This window comes from Rattus norvegicus, chromosome 4, assembly GCF_021556685.1.
Source record: "Rattus norvegicus strain SHRSP/BbbUtx chromosome 4, alternate assembly SHRSP_T2T, whole genome shotgun sequence".
Classification (NCBI taxonomy): Eukaryota; Metazoa; Chordata; class Mammalia; order Rodentia; family Muridae; genus Rattus; species Rattus norvegicus.
In genome coordinates, this window is record NC_141537.1 from 83976976 (window position 1) to 84002552 (window position 25577).

Below are 25577 nucleotides of genomic sequence, written 5' to 3' on the forward strand. Positions count from 1 at the left end.
GTGTTGCTTGGTTTCAAAGTCCATAGCAACTGAGAAGGCCACTTTACAAAGCTGCATAGTTATAGGTAGAGGATGGTCCTCCTTAGCAGAACCACACTAACCAGGCAAAGACCTTCTCTATCCTGTCTATCTCATGCAAAAGTTTCATTGGAATTGTTCTAGATTTTAAGGATTTGCTTTTGTTTTGGTAATGTCCTTAGAGCAGAATGGAAATATTTCCAAACATCTGCGTTTACGTTCTCTTGTTACAGATTCAAGTCTTGGAAAAAAGCGCCATCTCCCTAATTGTGGCCTGTCACTCTTCCTTGCAAGGTAAATCTGTACCTCCTTTGAGAAGAATACATGTGAGGTGGTGCACTGCCATTGGCCATTGGCCAACACAGATGCTGTCACAAAGTAATAGGGTCACACAGCGACCCACTTGCCCCTTCCCTATCAAGAGTTGAGTACAATTTGCAAAAAGTGTCTCTGTTGAACTGATTTGTGGCAGAACCATGGTAGTCTTTCACTGTGACTACGGATTAACATTCTTGTGACTGTCCCTTTTCAATTTTATTCTAAAGCTATAACTAGGTGCAAACAGGATTAGATGTATATTATTAGTGTGTTCTCATTTATATAGGGGCCACCTATTCATAACAAAGTACTCTAATCATTGATAATTAATGTCCAAACACCAAGAAAGGAGCAAACTGTTACAAAGATTCTGAAGCTTCTATGAAGTTAACTTGATGCTTTGAAGAAATTAATCACTGGTGATGTGCTTGCTATAAAATACAGTTTCTGGCAGCATGCTGGACCTTGAGACACCAACAAAAAGACTTCTAAGGGCCCCTTTCGGTGACAGCCATCCTCTCTGTATATGTCACAGGTTTATAGACTGGAAGGACACAGTGGACATCAGCTTTCAATACGAGTGAGCTTATCTATGCTCTTATTTCAAAATGAAACAAAGATACACACATTCTAGAACTTTTCCCCCAGACACCCTACAGTGGGGTGTAACATATCTTGTAACATATCTACTAAAGACACCTTCCAGTTAACCCTAATAACCAGGTTTTCTTTGGCCTCTAAGCTAATCTTCCCCCTTTATTTTCAGTTTTAATTTTCAGTTAGCCTAAAAAGAAGCAGGATTCTTTATGGAATTTTCATATTTAATTTTGGCTGATTCGCCTCCTTCCTTAAAGTTAATGAACGCTCTACAGATTCGCCTGCACAGAACTTGCCTGCTGGGTGATGAGGTACAGGTGTGGGAGAGATGCCCTCCTCCCCTCCTTTGTCCCTTGCCGTCTAGGGCAGACGGAAGTGCTGTGCTGGGGTGGTGACAGTGGGAGAACCGACCATGGCCAGCTGTAACACCTAGGAGACAGGGCTCTGTATCTCCTCTGGGCAGCACAGTGGTGCTGGTCCTGGTTGCTTGGGGGTGGGGAGTTGCTAGTGTGAGGGTTTGAGAGCAGGAGAACTGGCTGCTGACCAGCTTAGATATCTTTCAGACCCAGATCCAGGGTTTTGAATTGGCCCATCCCGACATCTACTCCATCAATGAACTGCTGGAGTGCAGGAAGGGGCCAGCCTGGTCCTACAGATCCAAACTACAGGATCGCCATGACACAGGGCAACAATGGGATAGCTGAGAGGAGTCCCAGTGAGGATCCAGTAATGATGGACTAGCAGAAGGCAGAGGCTTCGTACCAGAGCAAGGAGTCATTGCAACGAACATTTATAAACAAAGAAGTATGGACAAAAGGGTTTACCTCGACACTAGAGCTTCCACAATGAGAACTTTTTTCTCTGCTGTTTGTGTTGGGGAGATTGCAGGAGTGGAGGGTGGGTAGGAAGGCAGGGGCAGATGAGTGGGATTGGGGGGCATGATGTGAAATTCATAAAGAACCAATGAGGTCTGGAGAGATGGCAGGCACCAGAAGGTTGATCATCTCAGGCTAGCTCCCTGTTCAGGCCACCTGGCACCAGACTGAGGTCATCTAAAGCTTGCCTTTTTCAGGGAATACTAGGCTACTAATCATTCAGCTGTTCATAGATCAGAACACTCAACACAGACGTAGCCCCTCTCCTCTCTGCCCCCTACTGCTGTACATGTGACACAGCAGCCACACCTACAATGTTTCTGGGGGGGGGTGTCTATTTTCAAAAAAGGGAGGGAAAATTAATTCTCCAGTGAGCCAAATCATACCTGAGTGATACATGCCCTGAAACTAAGTATGCCGTAGAATTTCAAAGATGTGTGTGCCAAAGAGAATTAAGTCTGGATGTGACAGTTTAGCCAGAAAAACATCAATGAGTGTATATTCCTAAACACCCATATTTTGGTACCAGGTTAGCTCAAGTTTTAATTCTAACAATGACATAAAATTAGGTTGCTCTTTATTTAATTACAGAAAGCAGAGAATTTAAAACTCAGATTTAAAAGACTCAGATTTAAAAGGACTCAATCTAATGTCCCCTACAGGCTGTTTACTGAATGTGTACAACACGACCAAGCCAACAAACTCCAAAACAGAGAAGACAGACTGAGTTCACTCTGGGCATCAGATTCCCTGCTGACCGAGATCTAGAGACACCATTCTTCTCCAAGGACGGTGTCTGTCTCTGAGAATTACAAGGTAACTTCTATGTGGAGACGTCCTGTGTTCAAATTCCCCTCTCGAGACTGTTAGACCTACATCCTGTCTTTGGGGTGAACCTCTTAGCTGTTTTTCCAGTAATATTCAGCAGCAGCAGCAGAGGCTGTTACAGTTTGAATCTGAATTGTCTCCACAGGCTCATGTAAACAATTATTTCCAAGGTGGTTGAACTGATTCTGGAGGCTGTGGAACCCAGATTGTGGGGCTCAGCTCTGAGGACCCATGGGGGAACTCTAAGGTACAACCCAGCCCAGTTTTAACCTAATGCTAAGCTTCCTGGCCCACTACTATGTGAACAGCCTCTCTATACCCTCCTGCTGCCACGGCTTTTCCTGCCGAGATGGGTTGAAACCTCCAGCCAAAGTTAATCTTCCTTTCCTTGGTTGTTTCTGGCTGCCAAGAGCAATAACACAGAGTCACTAGGACGGATGTGTCATGAGATAAACTGTCTTAGTATTTACAGAACCAGATGATGTTATGAGTCTATTAATTTATTGCACTTTCTGCCCTGAAAGGGATTAGAAATTCCATTAGGGGGGCTGGGGATTTAGCTCAGTGGTAGAGCGCTTACCTAGGAAGCGCAAGGCCCTGGGTTCGGTCCCCAGCTCCGAAAAAAAGAAACAAAAAAAAAAAAAAAAAAAAGAAATTCCATTAGTGCCTCAGAACCCATTTTTTTCATCCCATAAATCAAGACATATGACTCTCACTTAAGTGTGCTCATGAACCCAAACTGTCACTCAAAAGGTCACGTGTTTCAGGGAAACTTTTATTGATAACAAATGCCTTGAAAATATGAAAAAGATAACATTTTTAAATTTACATGATATCTTTAGTCTTTTAAAACAATATTCTTTGGTGATTAAGACTCCTGTTTCAGGAAAGTAGCTTATAATTTATAAGGTTCCCATCCTCTGTCATAGATGAAGCGATTGATCATATCGAAAGACCTCAGTGGCTGGTCATAGGGCAAAATGTGTCCTCCACCTCGGACGATTACCTTGGAGAATAGAGACAAAGGAACACAGGAAAATAAATAAACACTATTTAAAATATATGTGAGATTCAGAATGGTGTTGCTATGCAGCTCAGCGGTAATGCCCTTGCCGAGCAGATGCGGGTCCCTGAGTTCTGTCCCCAGACAGAAAACAGAAATAAATATAAAACACTTCCTTCCACAAGCCTTGGAGTTGTGTGCTCTCCTAGTGATAAGTTACCTTAGAGTCCAGAGTCCAGAAGATTTTCAGCTCCAGTTCTTAGATTTTATACCAATTTACATCAATTTCAAAATGACTTCTCTTTCCCACTTTCTGCTCCAGAGCTCCTAACTGAGAGAGTGCTGCATTCTTAAGTTGTACCTAGATGGACCTGGAGGTAGGAAAGTTTCTCCACCTAGGTCAGGTTGTAACCGAACAGAACCTACTCTGTCTTTTAATTAGCCAGCTAAGTCTCACCACTCACAAATCAAGGCTGCAAGCCACTCAGCAGCTCTCAGAGGTGAGCGACCAAATGTGGTAGGCTTGTGATTACATATGTAAATGTGACAAGAGTAATCTCAAGGCTCCCCAGATGGAAATAGCCTCATCCTCAGAAATGATATATTTTGGGAGCCTCTAAGCTCGTGTGTTCCAGATGTTCTGGGGGGAGGGGCACATCATAAGTATGCCATGAATTTTAAAAGGGTTATGCAAACACTTAAACCATCACTTTAAGGTTGATTTTAGTAAATGATTTCAATTCTCCCTGGACCTAGAGATATGGACCTAGCAGGAGAGACTTCCCAGTTGCGGCTTTTTCACCATCTAGAATGCAGAGGTAGTCACAGTGGGCTTGTGATGCAGACATGTCAGGTCATACTTCTCCAGAATCTCCTGGATTTATAATAGTGGGCAGGTAGGGATGCAGGGATGCAGGGATGCAGGGATATAGGGATGCAGGGATGCAGGGATGCAGGGATGAGGGATGTAGGGATGAGGGATGCAGGGATGAGTGATGCAGGGATGAGGGATGCAGGGATGCAGGGATGCAGGGATATAGGGATGCAGGGATGCAGGAGTGCAGGGATGCAGGGATGAGGGATGCAGGGATGCAGGGGTGCAGGGATGAGGGATGCAGGGGTGCAGGGATGAGGGAGGCAGGGATGAGGGATGAAGAAATGTAGGGGTGCAGGGATGAGGGATGCAGGGGTGCAGGGATGAGGGATGCAGGGGTGCAGGGGTGCAGGGATGCAGGGATGTAGGGATGCACTTCCAATAGAGGAATCAGTTCCTGCATACAGAGGAAATAACAGGCATGCACACCTATATGCAGCCCCACTCATTAGGAATGGGATGAGACAGAGGAGAGCTGAACTAGCAAACAACCACAGGATACAGGCCTACTGGGATGTGCTTTGATGAACAGATTAGATGTTTGGGGAGTTATTTTTAGTTTCAGTAAAATATACTTAACATGAAATTACATCTTTAATCACTTTAAGGTGTAAAATCCAGTCCCATTTAGCGCATCCTCTATCACTAGTAGGGAATTGTGGATTATTTTCATTGTCCCAAAGGAAACAGCAGCTAAAACTCTGGCTGCCTAGTCCTCATCCCTCCAGTCTCTGGCCACCAAATCAACTCCAGCTGTCTGTGGATCTGCCTATTCTAGGCAGAGCCTGGATGGCTGTATGGAGGGAATGCCGGGTTCAGCTTTCTACTGTAAAAATTACCTAATATCTAATAAGGAGGCTTTGAAGGGAGTGATCCCTGAGTAGGCGGTGGAGGACATCAGCTTGGATGAGGGGCAGTGTAGGCTCAGAGAAAAGAGTAGAAACGAGAGTGAGGAGGGGTGCCTGCGAGGAACCAATGAAAGTAAAGATTAATCAGATGTAAAGGCCCAGTGACAGCCGTCCTCCTCCACTGCCCCACTTCAAGCTTCTGAGCTGAACAGATTTGCAGAGGATGGTACTGCGGTTCAGGACATTGAAAAAGGACCCGTGGAAGCTGTAAGAGGTAGGATGGGTTGGAGGAGCCCAGTGTCCACTGCAAACTGATGCACGAGAGATAACCTGCTTGTTGGGTTTTCCGATTTAAACTTAAGCTGTCTTCATCACACACCCTCTTGTGAAATCTTGGCCTCTAGCTATCAGACGGGAGGTAGCTACTGGTCAAACTAAGATAAGAATGCACTCAGGAAAAGTCACATTGAAAGATAAAGTAACTGAAGGCGAGCGTCAGAAACAAGCCGTGGACCGTCCGCAGACCCCTCTGACTATGAGTGAGGCAAGAACTATCTGGTTATCCAAGATAACCAGAGCACAGGTCAAGGCAGGGCTGCTTCAGCAACACCCAGCAGGAGCCATCTCCCGGGTTTCCCATTGTACCCTTGCAGACTAGCAATGACTATTGAACAGGAGGTGAAATGTCACTTCTAGATTCCTCAGTGGATCCGAATGTAGCTGTCACCATACTGCATGATCCTAGAGAAATGCAGATGGAGCTTTGGTGTGGGTTGTGCCAGTCATGGGTATAAGAGAAAGGACCTTACGGTTTGACGGGTGTGAGGAGGAAGACCAAAGAAAAGAAAAATGCAGTCTTGGCACTGGGAAACAGCAGAGGGAGGAACGGCCAGAGACGGAAAAGCCTCGGTATCCCAGATGCCAGAGGAAACCCTCTCACCACTGAACTGAGTAAAGTTGTGACACCTTCTTCTGACCTTCGCAGGTGACATGCTCACATGAGGTTCATAAACATGCAGGCAAACATAGCCTGTAACACATAAAAACATACAGTGCATACATACGTGCATATACAATAAAAATAAATTCTAATAAACCTGAAGCCAAGAACTTAACAGAGGTATTAGAGTAGCTCGGACAGAGTAGAAGGAAACACACTAGAAATAGAAGCTCATGTTAATAGGTCAGCAACAGCCAGGCTGGAGCACTGGGAATAGCAGCATCGCATATACAGAGCAGAGAAGAAAGGCCAGAGACTTCAGTGAATCTGGTTATCCTTGGCTGGACTTCACGGATAAAAACATATGGCACAGGGCAAAGGAAATAATTGTCCTGATTGGAAATAACTGTTCAGACCTTATAAAAGCTACCTGTTCTCGGTCTGGGAAGCTCAGCAACCCTAAATCGGATAAATACAGAGAAAATGGCATCTAAGCACGGGATGGTGCTGAAGCTGAAGGCAGGATCGGGTGGAGAGCTGACCCAGCAGTGAAAAATGCCAAGTGCTCCTGCAGAACAGCGAGGTTTGCTTCCCCTGGGAAACCTCTTTCCTACAGAGCAGCACAAAGCCACTTGCAGCTCCAATTCCCGGGAAGCTGATTCCCTCTGCTGACAACCTCAGGCATACACCGTGTGTATATATACACCGAGGCATACACACACGCACAAAAAACACACATGGAATCAAATAAAACATTTTTTTAAAAAAAGAAAACCATATTCCCAGGAAAAGAAGGTGGGTTAATTATAGAAATGATGAAAATTGGAGAGTGAAAAAGTGTCCCCAGAAAGATTTGCTGGCCTAGCAGTACCTCTTACACATGGAGGCTCACCGAGACCTTTTCAAGGAAATGAGAAACAGGGCAGGGGTGGGGGGCACATTTTGCCAACCAAAAAGGTTAAAGGTCTTTTATCCAACAGAAGAAAAGATGGTCCCTAAATGATGGACAAAAATAATGAATATTAATAATAATGGGGGGAAAGCGCCACTTACACAAAAGTGGTGTAAACTGAGTGAAAAGTTAAAGGTCTCCTTTTGTGTTTGAAATGTGGCAAATATACCAAACTGGTTCTATTTCATAAATGAGGCTTTCTGTGGCATATGTCTTAGGCAAAATTAAGTGTGGGTAGAGGTAAAAGCACATGTTACTAGCAAATTATAATGGGGGAGGGTGATGTCTCAGAACCACTGGATGGGATAAAAGGAGGCAAGAGAACATGGCAGGGGCATCACATGTGAGGGCAAAAACAAAGTTCACAATGAGGCGTTAAGATAGCCGAAACCTCACCATCAAGAACAGACTCCTTTTCAGATATCCCATGGTCAGCTCAGAGGCAAAGGCTGGTAGATCAGGTCGCCCAGCCTCACCCCGCCAGATCAGCAGCGTGTGAACGTACTTAACATTCACTTCAGTTTTTATTTCCTACATTATCATACAAGCCTCTCGCTCACCCTCACTCTGTGGTCCCGATGGGGACTAACGTCAGCTTTGACACTGTGTCAGCTCAAACTGAAAGGGACAGTGCAGTGCGAAAGTGCAGAGCAACTCAGAGCCCGGCACAGCTGGGTTCGAGCCCAGCTTGGGAAATCTACAGTGTCTTGCTGACCTCTATTTTCTTACTTGTAAAATGGAGTTATGATTTAAGGTCACCAGGTGTCCCATTTTGCTCAGGATTGAGGGATCTGGGGGAATATAGGACTTTAGTTTTAAATGTAAAAATAGTGTCAGACTGTCTGGGATGGGTGGTCACTCTAAGAGAAGAGATCCAATGCTACCTTTCCTGTCTCACAATATCATGTCAGGCCTTTTTGTTTGTTTGTTTGTTTTTCTTAAATTTGATCTTTATTTTTATTTTTTTCTTTATTTTATTTATATATTGTTTTTCTTCTCTCTTTTTACTCTACAGCTCCTTTGTGTATATGTCATGGCTTCCCGTTCAGTGGTTTTATGGGATTCCTGAGTGTGCAAACGAGCAGGTCTCTGTTGCCTGTGCCTCCTCTTGAGCTCTTTTCCTTCTGTTTTTTTGCCTTGTCCAGTTCCTATGTGTTGGTCTTTGTTTTGTCTTATCTTTTATTACATTATATTTTATTTGGTTATTATCTCTTAGAATCCTGTTGATTTTGTAATAAGAGACAGAGAGGGGCAGATCTAGATGGGGGGGTGGGCAGGAACTGGAAGGATAAAGAAAAGTAAACTGTAATCAGGATGTAGCATGTGAGGGAGCATCTATTTTCAAAACAGGAAAAATGTTTAAAAAAAATCAAAGAGAGCCTGCACAAGAAAGAATGCGCTGTGCTCTGTCTACAACAGACATTACTCCGACGCCATTTGCTGCTAAGAAACATCATAAGTACTCAACTGGCCACGAGCTATTATCTAAGTTTTTATGGTCAAAGAAATATTTTCCCTTTTAATTACCAGAGTAAGAGAAGGATTTGCAGCAGTTTAAAAAAAACATATTAACATACGTATTTAGAATGAAAGAATTACAATTCCTTCATCGGGGGTGGAAATATTAATCTTCAGATGTGTTTTGATTCCCACATTCGAGATCCCTCCTGCCCTTAGGAGCAGGAGAGCAGCTTGGTCATGAGGTCAAATCTCCATCAGCGGCTTGCTTAACTCCCTCGGGAGCAGGAGCGGGAGCTTACTTACCCCTTTCCACTGGCCACATCCATCATCCATCCCATTCCTTCCCCGTCCCCTCCCCCACTCCCAGCTGGTTGTGCCAACCCCCTTTTGTTGTACAACAGACAAATGACAAGCAGGGAAGGAGGCAAGACCTTACTTGTCTTAGCAGAGAAACTGTTCTGCCTTTACCCTTTTTCGGAATTCACTTTATAACACAGTTGTTTGATGCAATTAAAAAGTAATTGAAAAGTCCCTCCCTCGTGCGGCCGTTCTGAATCCGGTTTTTGTACTTGCTATCCACAGGAGGCTAGAAAGCAAGACTCAGCTCATTATGTTTCCCTACCCATTCATGGTCTTACTTCAAGATCTACATTTCTTTCTTTAGTGTAACGGTTGGGGGTGGAGGCAGCGGGCTAAGACATCAGTGCCCTCTACCAGTGGGGAGGGCTCACAGTATACTGGATGCCACACACCAGGAGCCTGCCACCCCCTTTACTTCCTGCCGAAAGCAAGGTGGACAGTTCTCACAGGGCTGTGTTGAGCCTTTCCTACAGAATCAGAAGGGCCACTCAGACACTTCATTGCTCAGCTCCAGACTTAGTGGCATAAAATCAGTACATAAAATTAGCTGAGGTGAAGGTAACTGCAGCCTGACAAACAGTGCAAATGAAGGCCTCTGATAAACCCCTGGACAATAGTTCTCTGACACTTTTGTCCTTCCTAGACAAACAGTACATTCTGGCATGTTTCCTCTTTTTCAAAGGAAACTCAAGTGTCATCATTTGGATACAAAGTATTCCCCAAACACTCCTGTGTTGAAGGGTTGGTCCCTCAGCACCCCTGGAAGAGAGATGGTAGCGCCTTTAAGACAGTGGTTCTCAACCTGTGGGGAGAGTTTAGCAGCCCCTTTTGCAAATCTCTATCTCCAAAATTATTTATATTACGATTCATAGCAGTAGCAAAATTGCAGTTATGAAGTGGTAGCAACAAAAATAATTTAATGTTTGGAGGTCACCACAACATGAAGAACTGTATTAAAGGGTCGTAGCTAGGAAGGTTGAGAACCACTGGTTTAAGAGGTCTCAGTGGAAGGAAAGATCACTGGAGCTGTTGCCTTCTAAAGAATGTTGGACTCTGGCCTCTTCCTGGTTTGTTTTTTCTTGGGGGGGGGTGTTTGTTTGTTGTTTTTCCTTTGCTTCCTGGTCACCATGAAGTAAGCAGCTTTGCTTCCCCGTACACTCTCACCAGGATGATCCCGTCCCGTCCCACCGAGAGTGGGATCAGAGTGACCTCTGCTCCTTTCACTCAGTTCTCTCATTGTGATAGAAAGCTACCACCACACAAAGAAATGTTCGCTGAAACATAAGTTATAAGGCCCCAAACTTCACTGAAACCTTGCCTCTGGAAATCAGATGGGCTAGATTTCAAATATTTGCAGAAAGATGAAAAGACCTGTTACCTGCTTGCCTGCCTGCCCCTACCTGCCCCATGTATTCTGGTGTAACTGGCAATAAGGAGTGTCAAGGCTGCCCACCATGTCCTGGGCATCTATAGCAGAGTAATGAGCATGCTCCAAAGCTGGGCTGTTTAGGGTGACATCAGACCAGACAGGGTATTGAATTTAACTGTAGTATTTACCCACTGTCTACATGGGTCCCAGAACCCACAACTGTTCCTGGGTCCCAGGGATTTGAGGTAAAGAACTTGCTAAAGGTTAGAATGTTTCCGATGACATTTCCTGAAGTAAAACATTTGAATGCAGAGCCCAAAACTGTGAGAAGAGGCAGTTCCTTGGTCCAGCTAGCAGTGTGGCAGTCACCCTGCTCGACTCTCCATCATTTTTTTAAATTTCTGACTCTGTTTAGCATTCCCACGAGTGATTTTGTGACTGTTGGTTACACTTTGAATCCAGACAACAGAAAGTTACTGTTTAAAAAGCAAACTCAATTCTTCGCTGGTTCCCGAAAATGCCATTAATTTTTAAAAACCCATTCTCCATGGGAAGATAATTCTTTAAATGTTGGACTTCACAGTATTTACTCACTTCCCATTTAATGAAATGGTTCTCTTTCAGATTTCAATGGATTATTAAAAACCACTCAGCAGATAAGAGGAAATTATGCATTGTTGCCTAGCTATAATAATACATCAATAAATAATCCACTAGCCAGTGTATTTAAATCATAGAATAAATTAGTTCCCAGAGTATTAACTAAGCGCGATTCAGACAGCTTAATTTAGAAGCATTCTTGTTATACTAAGCAGTGCTCGCTAATGAAGTAGAACCATGTGAGCTAAGGAGGCTGCTGGCAAACACTTAGAATCAAATTGGGAGTGGCTATTGTTTACTGTTTCCTTTGTTTTCAGGATGCAAGCTGTGTGTGTGTGTGTGTGTGTGTGTGTGTGTGTGTGTGATTTTTTTTTAAAAAGCTAAGGAAACCAAACAAAAATCAAGAATCCAGTCTTTGAAAGCAGAGGATGCCGTCCTCAGCGGCAGGATAACAAAGCCCAAGAGTTCTTTTATAACTCCGAGTACCAGAATAGGGAACACAGAGGGGAAATAGTCTGTGGCTGAAATAAACCACGCAGCCTGGAATATTCCAAATATTCATTATCTCCCCATGTCTAACCTGTCGCCTAGAAGACACCCTGCCCTATCTAAGTGTGGAGAAGACATCAGTTTCACTGGGAGATGTATTAAAACTGGGAGATGTATTAAAATGCACCCACGTGTAGGAGAGGAGGAATGAGAGAAGGAGAAAGGAAGGAGAGGGAAGACAGGTCTAAGGATGGATGAAACTGAGGCAGTTTGGTTTGAACGTGCCGAGTATGCACTCAGTGCTGGGGACTGTGGTGAGCAGTGTGTAGACAACCACCATGCATTAATTCAGTCTCAAGGGCCTTCATGTCCATCAGAAGCCGGCTCTCCTGCTGCCCAATGCCGTGTATGCAATAGGGGATGTATCTAATCAGAGCCATAGAGAAGGAGCTGTGACGGAGGAGCGGAATCAAGGAGGGCTTCCTGGAAGGAGCCTGGGAGTTGAGTTTGATAGGCAAAGGGGGGTATTACAGTAACTGGAGCTGCAGGCACTTTATCAGGCAGGTGTGGAAGGAACCCGGTGGGACTTACTAGGCACAGCACTTGTGGGGAGTGACACAGTTCAGGGTTCTAATTGGGAAGCAGGGAGAACAGGATTGAGGTCTTCACTAAGCCAAGTAGAGTTTAGACTTCAGCCAAGGAAGTCGGTGAGAGGCTCAAAGCAAGGAAAAGGCAGGACCAGACTCGCAGTTTGGAAAAGTACTGAGGCAAGGGTCAACGGATGAGTTTAGATCAGCTAAGAGCTCCTGGGAAAGGAAGGGATTAAACAATGGCAGTTTAAAATACAAAGTCAGTGAGCTCTGAGCTCTTGAGCGGCATCCTTCAGAACACTGCCGAGAGGCAACTGAGTTTCATTTGGGAATTTTCAGTGTGGGAAAGCCTTTGTGCTTTTTCAATGCTCCCCCAAACGCCGCTCTATTTTTACCGCTCTGTGTGAATGCAGCGTTTCGCTTTTTACGTAGTTCTCTGCGGTTTCTATGATGAGCGTTAGGGAATGAAACGAACCAGGCCAAGGAGCAGGAGACTACAAAGCAGATGTGGAAGATGCCAACTGAGGGCTGGGTGTGGGGAGACAGTGCTGGCTCTCCCTCATTTTCTTGTAGGGCTAACAGCAAAGCAGGATCTCAGCAGAGCAAACCAGCTGAAGCCCGTCTCCTCCTTGTCTGGATGGACAGGTGCTGGAAATGAGAAGGGTTCTGAAAGAAAGAGTCCAGTTCTCTCTCCCATTGTTTAAGCCTGGGCTGTAGCTGCAGGGAACAGCAGAACCTGATGATTTGACTAGTTGTTTCGTGCTGCTGACTAGTTGTTTCTGATTGCCAAGCCACTGGCTGGTGGAGTTGAGTTGGAAGGGCACTGAAGGAAGCCATTTCTGATTTTGTTTTTCCTTGAATCCAGCTTCAGCGGGGGATATGTAGAAAGAAACACTATTACAGCTAAAGCGCCAGGAGACATGGGCATGCCACAGTTGATGGGGACCAGAAAAGTAAGCCACAGAAGGCAAGAGGAAGAGAGAACTTAAAGAATTAAGACACAGAAAAGATGCAAAGCCCCTTCCCCCCAAAAAAAGCCCAGGTAAGTAAAGGATAAGAAGGAAGGAGACCACATGTTCGACAACCCGACCTCTTAGACAACAAGGACACAATCATTGTGGAAGACACATGCTATCTAGTCATGTCAACACTGGCACACCATGTTGGGAACAAGAATGTTCACAGTGAGACCATTCATAGGCACAAAGTCTCAGGAGTAGCCTAAGGGTCCACAGCAGTAGATGGGTAAATAACGCAATCATGGCGCATACTGACAAAGAACAGCAATGCTGAACCCGCCAACATGGGCGAATCCCACCAGTGTAGGCTGGCACGAGGGACATTACCACAAAACACACACTGACTGGGCCCTTTATGTGGGGCTTGAGCATGGAAAGAAAAAAAAATACATACTTATAGAAAAATATTATACATATAGAGGACTGTTAATACAAATAAACAAAGGAAGAAAACAATAAACTCAAAACACAAGACATTTCCTTCCAGGGGTGGTAGGGACGGGTGGGAGAGGGAGGCCAGGGTTACAGGAACGCTGGATCCCTTAATCTGGTGGACAGAGATAATGGGGCTTCACCTCTGCCTTGTCTCACCTTTCCACAGCATTCGTGCTACCAAGCATGCATTCAATATTTAATTCTAAACTAGAAAAAAAAAAAGCAAAACCTGCCTATTGATGCGGTCACGCTTACAACCAGGAATCTGTGGGAGACAACGCTGTTTCTCTTCTCCCATCAGAGAGATGAGGCTAGACCCTGTCTTAGCCCAGTAGGTGGGGAGGACACAGCAAAGCAACAGAGCTGAGACAAAGACCAAAGCTGGAAGTCCCCTCGCACAGCAGCTCCAGGAAGGCAGAGCTGCCAGAATCTAAACCTTGGGACTCGGGCCGCTGTGTAAAAAAATAAATATTAGGAACGAAAATAAATACTGAGATCCCGCCCTGGACAGCGCAGGCCCAGGAAGGTTGCCTTCTTGTTTTGAAGCTTGCCTGCTGCTTGCTACATTTTCCTTCTTTTTTTCCCCATATGTTAGAAATTTGGAACAAATGAAAAGAAAATGAAAGGCTGTGTGCTTGTCCCTTATTGTCAACAGGTGTGCTTCAGATCACTGTTGACCAGGAGAGACTGAGGGCTTGGGAATAATTCAATACTGGATGCAGGCATGGCGATACACATCTGTGTTCCCAGCACTGGCAGGGCCAGAGGAATGTAAGTTTGAGAGCAGTGTGGGCTATGTGGTGAGCCCCTATCTACAAAGAGACAACTAAAAGAAACTAGGAAAGAAATAACTTCTTGCTTAATTTAGACACTTGTACCAGTAGAATACTTTATAGAAAAGTGAGTGGCAAACTCCACCTCAGCTCTCTCATCTCTAATTTAAGTAGAGATGGTTTTCCCACCACAGTGAACCAGTAACCGGACAGAGCTCCGGGTCAATCTGATAAGCATTACTGAAGTAATTTAACCGCTTGAGCTTTTAACACATAATATCAGTGACTGACCCCGTGAACACAGAGGGGAGCTTCCTGCCCATTGAAAACAGACTAATGCAGGAGGCGTCCACACAAAGAGAGGCAAATACCACATGTTCACTGGGTGTCCAGCAGAGTGCAAAGTAATCAGTGTACATTATCTCAGCCATCACAACGCCAAATCTTCCTGTGCACTTCCCTTTTTCTCTTCAAGACTAAATATTTGAGTGTGCACTCAGCAATAATGATGCTTATGTAAGAGAAAGTAGGTCAGAGATGAACACCCTTATCCTGGCCAGCCAGTGTAAGAAATCTAATGTGTCATGGGTGAGGAACCACGTGGACAGGCTAAATAGCTTGCCTGATGTCACCCTGCTAGGGAGTAGAGCAGGGACCTACCCAGGCATAGCGCGGTTTAGATAGGAAGTGTCCCTCAAAGGGTTCAAGTATCGATGGCTTTGTCCCTGGTTGATGGATCAGATCACAGGAGAAGTAATGGGCCATCCAGGTTCAGGTCTAAACAAAGAAACAGACAAAGAAACTCCACTGAGGAGTTTGAAATCTGAGGGCACTATTGAGAGGTGGGGTTAAGTTGGAGGAAGCTGGCCACTGGGAGCATGTCATTGAAGGACATGTCTCAGCCACTGTCCCAGGCATTCTGAGTCTGTTCTTCCCAGTGTCCAAGATCTAAACAGCTCTGCTCTACAATGTGTGTCCTCTCTTACCATGCTCTGCCTAGACATAGGCCCACAGTGCCTGGGCCAATGCCCATGGCCTAAAAGCTCAGAAACAGAGAATGTAAGTACTACCCCTCTCCAAAGTTTCCTTCAGATATTTGTTTTGAGGAACATGAGCACACTGCATCTGTCTTCTCATCCCCTACTCTACAGTGTTACCGGAAGGTGCTAGATAACAGCAGAAGTAGATAGGCCCCCCAGGGTGATAATTTACCTCTCAGCCTCTCAGCATCCCATCACCAAAGCTAGGCTGCCATTTTGATTTGGGAGAGCCTGTACATTACTTTGAATAATTCAAAACAGTCTAATACACGGATACCAATCTTTTATGTGTGGGTGCTGCAGGCCCTCTGTCTATCTGATATGACTGTGATGTTAGAATGGGGATGAGTCAGGCTTTCCACAGGGGATTGATTGATTCCAGGACTTCCTAGAGACAGCAAAAATCCATGGGTGCTCAACTCCCTTGATATGAAATCGTGTGGTAATTGCAAATATCATTTATGCACACACTTTGGAACACTTTAAATCACTTGTGAATCAGGTAAAATACTGACCTTCTCTTTTTAATCACTTCTGTGACCAAACACTTGATAAGAAGAAACTCAAGAGAAGAAAGCTTTATCTCAGCTCACAGGTTCATGCTGGGTTAAGGCATGGCAGTCGTACCTGCTTCCTCCCCTGGTAGCCTGGACTTGTCCTCAGAGCAGGAAGCAGGGGGTGGATCAACCAAATATATTTATAGATCACAAATGAAGCTTATTATAATGAAATAATAAAGTAAAACACCAACTTGCAATACAATGTGTATGAGTGTACACATATGCTATTAATGTAATCTGAAACCATTGGCTCTAGTAAGGCTGTGACTTTAAACTAATGGTGAGCATAAAAGTCATTTCCAGATGTCAAAAGCAGTACCTGTGACAGGGACTCTGATATGAAAATAGCTCTTCTTTCTGGTGAGATACTCAAAGATACTGCCAGCACTACTGGGATTTATTGCCTACATTCAAAAATCAAAGGAAACGCCAAATTTCATAATTCATAATGGAAGGAAATACTATTTCAGCAAAGGGGTTAGTAAAAATAAAGATACAATTTTTTCCCTTCTAAGTTCAGCAACCTCTTGAATCCAAGCCATAGAAGACCCTTGTCCTAGGCTAAGAAGCTTTATGGACTAACTAGGAAAGACATTGAGTTTACTCATTAAAAGACTACACAGACTGAAACAATAGACTTTCTCCCCTTTGGCATAGAAATCTACCAGCCTCTTGTGGTAGTTGGGCAACAGTGAATAGAAAGGAATTCTGTGTCCAGTGGCCAATGGCCAGGGCTTTGGTTGAGAACCAGCACTCTGGATGGCATTTAAAGCAGACACTGCCTGACACAAGTCCTTGTCTGTCAGAGAGGGACAGACATTTTGCATTACTCTCTACAATCATTGCACACCAAACCTCCCATAATTGCAGCACAGAACAAAACTGCTAGCTTTTGAGAAAGGAAGCTGACGCTCTGAATAAATAAGAGTGTTTTTCTATGAGTCTAAATCAACAGCCTCCCAGTGGTTAGAGAACAAGACCCACTTGTAAACCGAAAATGAGTGGCAAGAACAGAAGGTGAGATTTTAGCTTAAGTGTTTGGCGGAAGGTTTTCGTGAACCAAGTGTGGACTCTGCTGAGAGGTAGAGAGGCATCTAATATTGTGACGCCTGTGACCACCTCCTGGTGTTTCAGCAGCAGAGCCCTGCTCTTTGATTCCTTGCTGGAACGCTAGCCAGTAAATTAGGCTAGGATTTCGCAATGTCCTTGAACATCAGAGGAAGTTTGTCCACACACAAGCCACCTGAGACTCCTGCAAGACAGAGGCTGAAGTAGAGTCAACAGGAACCAAAGACAATATAGGTTCTATTATCAAATTATTTGCTATTCTTTTCCCCCAAGAAGAATTTGGCCTTTCTATGGGGTTTTCTTGACAAAGACAACACAGTAGAAAAAGGGTAGTTTGTGACTTTTGACTGCAGACCTTAAAAAGACAGTAAACTCGTTAGTCTCAGTTTGACAGACCTGCTGCCATGTTGTAAAGAGTTCCAGGCTAGCGTACCAGCCAGGAGGCCCCAGAGGGAAAGAGCTCTAGAGAGGGACCCACACTGGCTATCTCAGCTTTAGCCAGGATCTAGATGGATAAAGATGTGTGTGTGTGTGTGTGTGTGTGTGTGTGTGTGAGAGAGAGAGAGAGAGAGAGAGAGAGAGAGAGAGAGAGAGAGAGACGTCAACCAACCCTGTCTGAATAAAACACCCATCCAAGTCCAACCTCTCCAGTTTATTATTGTGAAAAATAATAAACTGTGGCCTTATGCCACTGAGTTCTGGAAGCAATTGTTATTACACACACACACACACACACACACACACACACACACACACAGAGAGAGAGAGAGAGAGAGAGAGAGAGAGAGAGAGAGAGAGAGAGAGAGAGATTAGAAAAACATTCACGGCTAAGATAAAAAACTCAGGTGACAGCAAATGCTGGCGAGGATGTGGAGAAAGAGGAACACTCCTCCATTGTTGGTGGGATTGCAGACTGGTACAACCATTCTGGAAATCAGTCTGGAGGTTCCTCAGAAAATTGGACATTGAACTGCCTGAGGATCCAGCTATACCTCTCTTGGGCATATACCCAAAAGATGCCCCAACATATAAAAAAGACACATGCTCCACTATGTTCATCGCAGCCTTATTTATAATAGCCAGAAGCTGGAAAGAACCCAGATGCCCTTCAACAGAGGAATGGACACAGAAAATGTAATACATCTACACAATGGAATATTACTCAGCTATCAAAAACGATGACTTTATGAAATTCATAGGCAAATGGATGGAACTAGAAAATATCATCCTGAGTGAGATAACCCAATCACAGAAAAACACACATGGTATGCACTCACTGATAAGTGGCTATTAGCCCAAATGCTTGAATTACCCTAGATGCACAGAACACATGAAACTCAAGAAGGATGACCAAAATGTGAATGCTTCACTCCTTCTTTAAAAGGGGAACAAGAATACCCTTGGCAGAGAATAGGGAGGCAAAGTTTAGAACAGAGGCAGAAGGAACACCCATTCAGAGCCTGCCCCACATGTGGCCCATACATATACAGCCATCCAATTAGACATGATGGATGAAGCAAAGAAGTGCAGGCTGACAGGAGCCGGATGTAAATCTCTCCTGAGAGACACACCCAGATTACAGCAAATACATAGGCGAATGCCAGCAGCAAACCACTGAACTGAGAACGGGACCCCCGTTGAAGGAATCAGAGAAAGGACTGGAAGAGCTTGAAGGGGCTTGAGACCCCATATGAACAACAATGCCAAGCAAGCAGAGCTTCCAGGGACTAAGTCACTACCTAAAGACTATACATGGACTGACCCTGGACTCTGACCTCATAGGTAGCAATGAATAGCCTAGTAAGATCACCAGTGGAAGGGGAAGCCCTTGGTCCTGCCAAGACTGAACACCTAGTGAACGTGATTGTTGGGGGGAGGGTGGTAATGGGGGGAGGATGGGGAGGGGAAGCCTATATAGAAGGGGAAGGGGAGGGGCTAGGGGGATGTTGGTCCGTAAAGTGAGAAGGGGAATAACAATCAAAATGTAAATAAGTACTCAAGTTAATAAAGATAAAAAAATAAATAAAGCTAGCAGACAAAAAGAAAAAAAGAAAGAAAAAAGGAAGGAAGGAAGAAAGGAAGGAAGAAAGAAAGAAAGAAAAACATTCACTGATAAGTCTTAGCCAATTCTTTTTCCCTAAGAGACTAGAATTCCTAACTGATAATCTATGAATTGAAAGCCAAGGTCCAACCCATCTTTCTTTGCTCTTGAGTTAATTTTTTATTAGACTCACAAGAGGGTTCATTATCATGATTTTCATACATACATAAGTATTGTACCTTGCTCTTGTGAATACCCTGCCCTACTATCTCTCTACGGCAGAGAGAAAACAAAATGTGTACCAAGAACTTGGATAGTTTGTAGACCACACAGAACAAGAAAGACAGTTTCCCGTGTGGTCTTACCCAAACCAACAGCTCCCAGTGTCTTAGCCTCCAGGCCAGAGAAAGCCATGGGCATTATATGGCAGCAGCCAGGCTAAGTATAGTCAGACTCTTGTCAGGGGATGCAGGTAGTGCACGTTTTCATCTGGCAGTGTCCTTTTCTCGAGATGATGGTCACTATGGCCTACCCTCATCTCATGGCTGAGTGACTGATATTTTGACCTATGAGAAACATCCCAATGAAAGTCCTCTCCCAGAGCTTGCTTTGGCCTGTCTTGACTACATTTTATTTTGTCTTCCATCTTTCCAACCCTACTTTCCCGCTCCTACTCCCATTGGTCCCTAGTACATAATTCCTAAAGTCCTTAACGTCTGCTTTTGGAGACCCCAATTGTAGCTTCCATAAAATCTTATTCTCTGCCAAAGCTTTCAAAAAAAAGTTCCCAAGTGTGATGGTTTGTATCTGCTTGTCCCAGGGAGTAGCACTATTAGAAGATATGGCCCTTGTTAGAATAGGTGTGTCACTGTGGGCAGGGGCTTAAGACCCTCATCCTAGCTGCCTGGAGGCCAGTATTCTGCTAGCAGCCTTCAGATGAAGATGTGGAGCTCCCAGCTCCTCCTGCACCATGCCTGCCTGGAAGCTGCCAAGTTCCTGCCTTGATGATAACAGACTGAACCTCTAAACCTGTAAGCCAGCCTCAATTAAACGATGGCCTTGTAAGAGTAGCCTTGGTCATGGTATCTGTTCACAGCAGTAAAACCCTAACTCAGACACCAGGTCTGGAGACATAGAATTAGGACATACCTCTCTATAGAAGGCAACAGAGTTGGGGGATGGGTAAGGATGAAGAACTTTTTAAACAAATGCTGTAACAAGGCCAGGGCACATTATGAGTATTAATCTATATCTGGTAATATAGATATAGGTATATATGTTCTGAATATTTGTATTTACTCTGTTTTTAAAGAACTTCTCATCTTCTCTCATTTAGTCGAATGCCAAGGTTGCATGCATCACTCTGTCTCCTTTTATAATGTCAATACCACCAGTGGCTTGCTGAAGACCTTTCTGGAGTCAACTGTCCATAACAATCTCCCAAAATATTTTAAATTGTAAAAACAAAACAAAATTCAGTAAATTGTCACCAAGGAAGTACAGGTTTGGGTTTTGGTATTTTCTGGGTGACTTTCCTTAGAAGCATCCAAATCCTTAGCTGACTTTCCTTGCCATTTAGAGGCCTTTGGTGGCCATCCCCACTTATTATTTTTTGAATTGTGTGTGGTCACACACACACAAATCTAAAGTTAAAGTTAGTTTCAAAACAGAGTAGCTAGATGGCTGAGGTGGTTTTACTTTCTGTCTGCATATTCATCCCTCTCCCTTCTTTCTTCTCCTCCTAAGACGTACTCTTGGCTTTTAGGTTGCAAAGTTTGGTATGTGGTCTAGATGTACTGCCAAGTACTATGGACATCACCATTGTATGTGCACCCCATGGGCAAGCACGCAGCCTTGGGTCTGCTCACCCAAGTATTCCGTTCTTCTCTGCTTCTCTGTCCTCACAGCATGCAAGCACTCTCTGTGGTGTAGTGGAAAGACCTAGATGTACTACCTAACATTATATACGATGACAGGTCTTTAAAGCATTGAACAAGTTTCTCAGGTGAAGTTTCCAGTTCCTCATTTATATATTAGTAAAAATATCACCATAGATTATAGAGTAGCACCAGTGATTCCATAAATCCAAGGATTAAGATGCACCTGGTGGGCCACGGCACAAGGTCTTGCTAATGCAGGAGTATTGTCAACCATCCTTCGCATCTCCCCTGGATCCCATCACATCCCTACTGAGTAACTCTTCTTACTCTTGAGTTTGCAGAACAGGTAACCAGACCATAGCTAGTAAGTGGTGAAACTAAATTCAAACCAGGCTTACCTAAACCAATAGTCTGCATCTTACTCACCAACCAATGACCTCCATCCAACAAGACCACTCTCTGGAAAAGTCAAGCTCTGAGTCACTGTGCTCCTTCCCTTCCTGCCAAACGTCAAGGTATATTGGAGAAGTTCCAGAGACAAGTCTGAGAGTACTGCAGGGTAGACCTCCCTCAGGGTCGGGCATAAGCTTGACTGGGGATGTGCTGCAGGGGCTGGAAGCTTAGGACCGCTGGGAAGACAGAGGACACAAGCACACTTCCTCTGATCATCACTAGGTTTTTAGTGACATGAACACAGAGAGGGCAACATCCCTCCACCACGAAGCCCATCTTTATGGCCTGGACATTCCAAAGCTTATTTGTCCATGTCTATGTAGAGCTGAGAATCAAGCAACCTCATGAAGGTGATAAGCCACGTTCTCACAGCAAAGCTCCTAACGGGGCAACCTATTTCCAGGGCTTCCCTGGCTTAAACTCATCCTATGGCTATGGTGTGAAAGTTCTCTTACAGCTGCAAATATGTCTGTAAAATCTCTCGATGTTTTCCAATTGCCCAAACAATAGAACATACACCCTTGAGCCCAACACTAGTCCCCATGACTCCCTTCTAGTTCTTTCCAGCTCTCCTTCGAGCTCCAGACCAGGAACCAATATGCTCTGCCCATCTTGGATCTCTTATCCAAGTTCCCATCCACATTCTCTCTGCTTACTTAACCAACTGACATTTGTTAGTTTATTAATATCACAGGAGCCTAGTTATACCTCTTCTTACTAGTGGATGAAGCTGTCCTAACTCCCAACCCAACTCTTAAAATCCAGTGTCCTATGTCTACTGGACACTGTCACCACCTGGTGTAGGATTAGTGGGGTTTCGAGTCTGCTCCATCACAGGGTTCGGGCCACTTGGGGAGGCAGGACACAGGAAGTTAACCTCACTTACCCCATGCTGCCACTGGGCAGGTGTCGGGCTGTGGGAAACCACTCGAGGGACACCGCTAGGGGAGTGGGGAAGCACCGTCTGTGGCATGGGACACAGCTGGAGCTGACTGGGGTCCCTGGGCCTGCAAGAAGGCCAGGGTGGTGGGGTTCTCAGGCTCCTGGGCATCCAGGTGCCACTTCTGGTACTTTGCGTCCTCACCTGGACAGTGAGATCTATGTTCTCGTCGTAAGATGCTACCTAGTTGAAATAACTCATTCCGTGAGTCCTAAATAAATGTAGATCGATCCTGATACTGAAAATGTATATAATGTAGTACTTATGACTAGCTGAAATCAAGTAAATTAGAAGTATTAATTATGCAAAATTTATGTTAACAGAATTCTCACTCAGTAAACTCTACCGAAGAATGAAAATAGACAGGTAATTCAAGCTTTCAGTTCGAAGTTCACAGGGAGAATAGTGTCAATAAATGTTTTCAGTAAACATTCAAAAATGGGTATGATTAAACTGTTTTCTTCAAAACATTTAGCTTAGTGAAGTTTACAATAGAAACACGTTCCTCAAGTAGTTCAGCAGTGTGCCTAAAAACCTGATACAATTTTAACATATTCCTCACTGAGTCAAATAACGTTGGGGAAAAAAACATCATTGGGGCCTAGTAGAGACCTGTAATCCAGGAAACTGAGGCAGGAGGATCATAAGTTTAAAGCCAGCCTCAGGAGTGTAGTGAGATCTTGTCTCAAAATAAAAGTACAAGGAGTAGAGAACATAGGTCAGAGGTAGAGCACTTGCCCGGTCTAGGGAAGACCCCAGATCTGAAGCAAACAAAAACCAATGAATCATCCATGAGCTGGCATAATGACCTCTTTTCCTACCTCCAGTCCTTCATCCCCAACCATCACCAAGCAGCTCCAAGGCACTGAGCGGGAGTTGGGGAGAAGGGGTGGTCATCCCAACACGCTTAAATTATGATGCAGAATGCACGTTCCCTGTGTGAGGCATCTGCTCCCTAGAGCTAGGATATGTGGGCCTCCTGCTTCTTTTGTTCATCCTTTAGAAACCAGCTCAGCACCAGTTTGCCTTTCAGTGTGTCGTGCTTTCTTGGGAGGAGTCAGATGGCTTACTGTGATAGCAGCCATGGTTTTCTGGCTGGTGAGTGGCCAATTCCTCTGTGACACACACTGCCCTGAGCATCAGTCTGGCTTTCTAAATTGGTAGACTTGTGCAAGATGTAAAAAGGACACGTGTGAGTCTCAGATAATATAGCAATTAGCAAGATGGATTGGGCGGGGAGCATGCCTGAGCAGGTGGCTGAGGAGATCTTCGTGTGCTTCTGAGATTTACATCTCTAAGATGAGCATGGTGTGTCAGGTAGGTACCATCTATCTGCCCTTCATAGCTCAGAGTACATATCTGTCCCACAGCCCAAATATGAATATCTAGCTTCCCCTTGTGAGCTGGCTTTGAATAAAAAGTACGTTCTTAGATCATGAATTTCACCCTTTATAATTTTCTTTTTGCTATATGCATCCTTGTAAGCAACCCACGGAAGGACAATAAAAGTAGAAAGAAGAACACTCTCTGTGAATCATGTCAAAGGTTCCTGGCAGGAAGACAGAAGGGACATCTGGGACGTTCATGATCGAAGCACTGACTAATTTAGCCTCTGGAGATGACACTTTGCCACCTTGCAGATAGCGGCTATCTCCCCGTGCCATGGATCATGTTTCTCTCGTGTCCCCCCTTCTAAGGGCAGGAATGACATTAAATAAAGGCCCTACCTTTGTGCATTCATTGACCTCAGGTGCTATCCCTGCAATGTATTTACATGGGGTAGAGTTATAGCAATGGGGTGTGCGTGCTTGCACATGTGTGTACACAAAACGTGGTCCACAGCAAGCAGGCTACATGAAATCTTAAAAACATAAACAGCTGGGTTAACCAACATGTTTAAAATAGGAGTTAAAAAAAAAAGAAGTATAGCAAGCCAGAGAAAGGCCAGTAGAAAAGAAACTTGAAGCATGAAGAAGATGTGGCATGGTTTCTGGTTTTGTTTTTGTTGTTACTTGTTTCATTTTTTTTTTTTTTGCATGTGTGTGTTGTATGGGGGTGATTTTAGGAGATCTTTGGGTAATTAGTTTTCTTTCTTTCCAGTCTAGGCATCAAACCCAGGGCCTTAGCTGGGTGAACACACCCAACACCTAAATACAATCTTGGAAAGGGGGGGGGGAGAGAGAGAGAGAGAGAGAGAGAGAGAGAGAGAGAGAGAGAGAGAGAGAGAGAGAGAAGAGCAAGACCAGCCCGTGAAGGAGTAGAATCTGAGAATTATATGAATGACAAAAAATACACCAATCAAACCCTTACTTTCCAAAAGCTAGAGAAAGCCATGTAGCATGCACTGCCATTGTCCTAGTTTCTGCTGCCGAGACAGGAACATGGTCAGAAGCAGCAGGGGAGGGAGGGTTTGCTTCAGCTGACCTGTCCTGCTAACAGTGGATCCCGGAAGAAAGTTGGCACAAGATCTCTAGACAGGAGCCTGGAGGCAGGTAGTGACACAGGAGCCACAAGGAGTGCTGCTTGCTTCCCTTGGCTTCCTGCTTTGCTTTCTTATGCACCCTAGGACCACATGCCCAGAAGTGGCACCACCCACAGTGGGCTGGACCCTCTCACATGAATCCTTAACCAAATAAAAAATACACACATACATACATACATACATACATACATACATACATACATACATACTAACTATGACTTACAGACTTGTCTACAGCCACATCTGATGAGGGCATTTTCTCAATTGCCATTGCCTCTTCCCAGACGTTTCTAGCTTGTATCAAGTCAGAATAAAACAAGATGAGACCCACTCAATGAGGACAGCAACAGGGATACTCATCTTCTAAGTCAGAATAGTAGAACTGCTGGGAAACAGCATGCAGAAGACCTTGAAAGGCCATAAGCAGAACAAAACGAAACACAAATCACCTTCAAAGGAAGATCAGAAACGCTAATGTCTGACCTGGCATCACAAGGGTATGGGGAAGACAGAAGCCACAGCCTTCAGGAGCTCACAGTAAACAATTAGATCCCATTGCACTAGGCATGGCCTTCCCAATCGAAGGAGGCAGAAAGGCACATACAGGCAGAGATGCATGAGCGAGCATGTAGTCGATGTACTTTTAAAAAAATAAATGCTAAAGAATGTGTTTGAAGGGACAAGATATGCACAAAAGACTGGTTTGCCGACAGGTTGAATGTGTAGTGAATTTTCAGTGAGTATTGATTGGACCAAATGCTATA

The 25577-nt window shown here is 44.5% G+C and overlaps 1 protein-coding gene, 1 long non-coding RNA gene and 1 other non-coding gene across 9 annotated transcripts in view; 1 reads left to right on the top strand and 2 right to left on the bottom strand.

The window, feature by feature from the left end:
- Positions 1 to 247: 247 nt before the first annotated feature.
- On the top strand, positions 248 to 24070 carry LOC147994866 (uncharacterized). The gene is made up of 4 exons (XR_015686014.1): positions 248 to 312; positions 2471 to 2624; positions 12988 to 13164; positions 23817 to 24070. It is a non-coding gene; the product is annotated as an uncharacterized LOC147994866 (long non-coding RNA).
- Positions 2008 to 2139, bottom strand: LOC120102667 (small nucleolar RNA SNORA17). Its single transcript, XR_015687364.1, has one exon. It is a non-coding gene; the product is annotated as a small nucleolar RNA SNORA17 (small nucleolar RNA).
- Cpvl (carboxypeptidase, vitellogenic-like) overlaps positions 3391 to 25577 on the bottom strand; it is a 110516-nt gene continuing 88329 nt past the window's right edge. For all 7 annotated transcript variants that reach the window (XM_087659023.1, XM_087659027.1, XM_087659022.1 and 4 more), the window contains one exon: positions 3391 to 3642. In XM_087659023.1, coding sequence (XP_087515149.1) covers positions 3532 to 3642 — 111 coding nt within the window. In that variant the 3' untranslated portion in view covers positions 3391 to 3531. The remainder of the gene's footprint in view (positions 3643 to 25577) is intronic.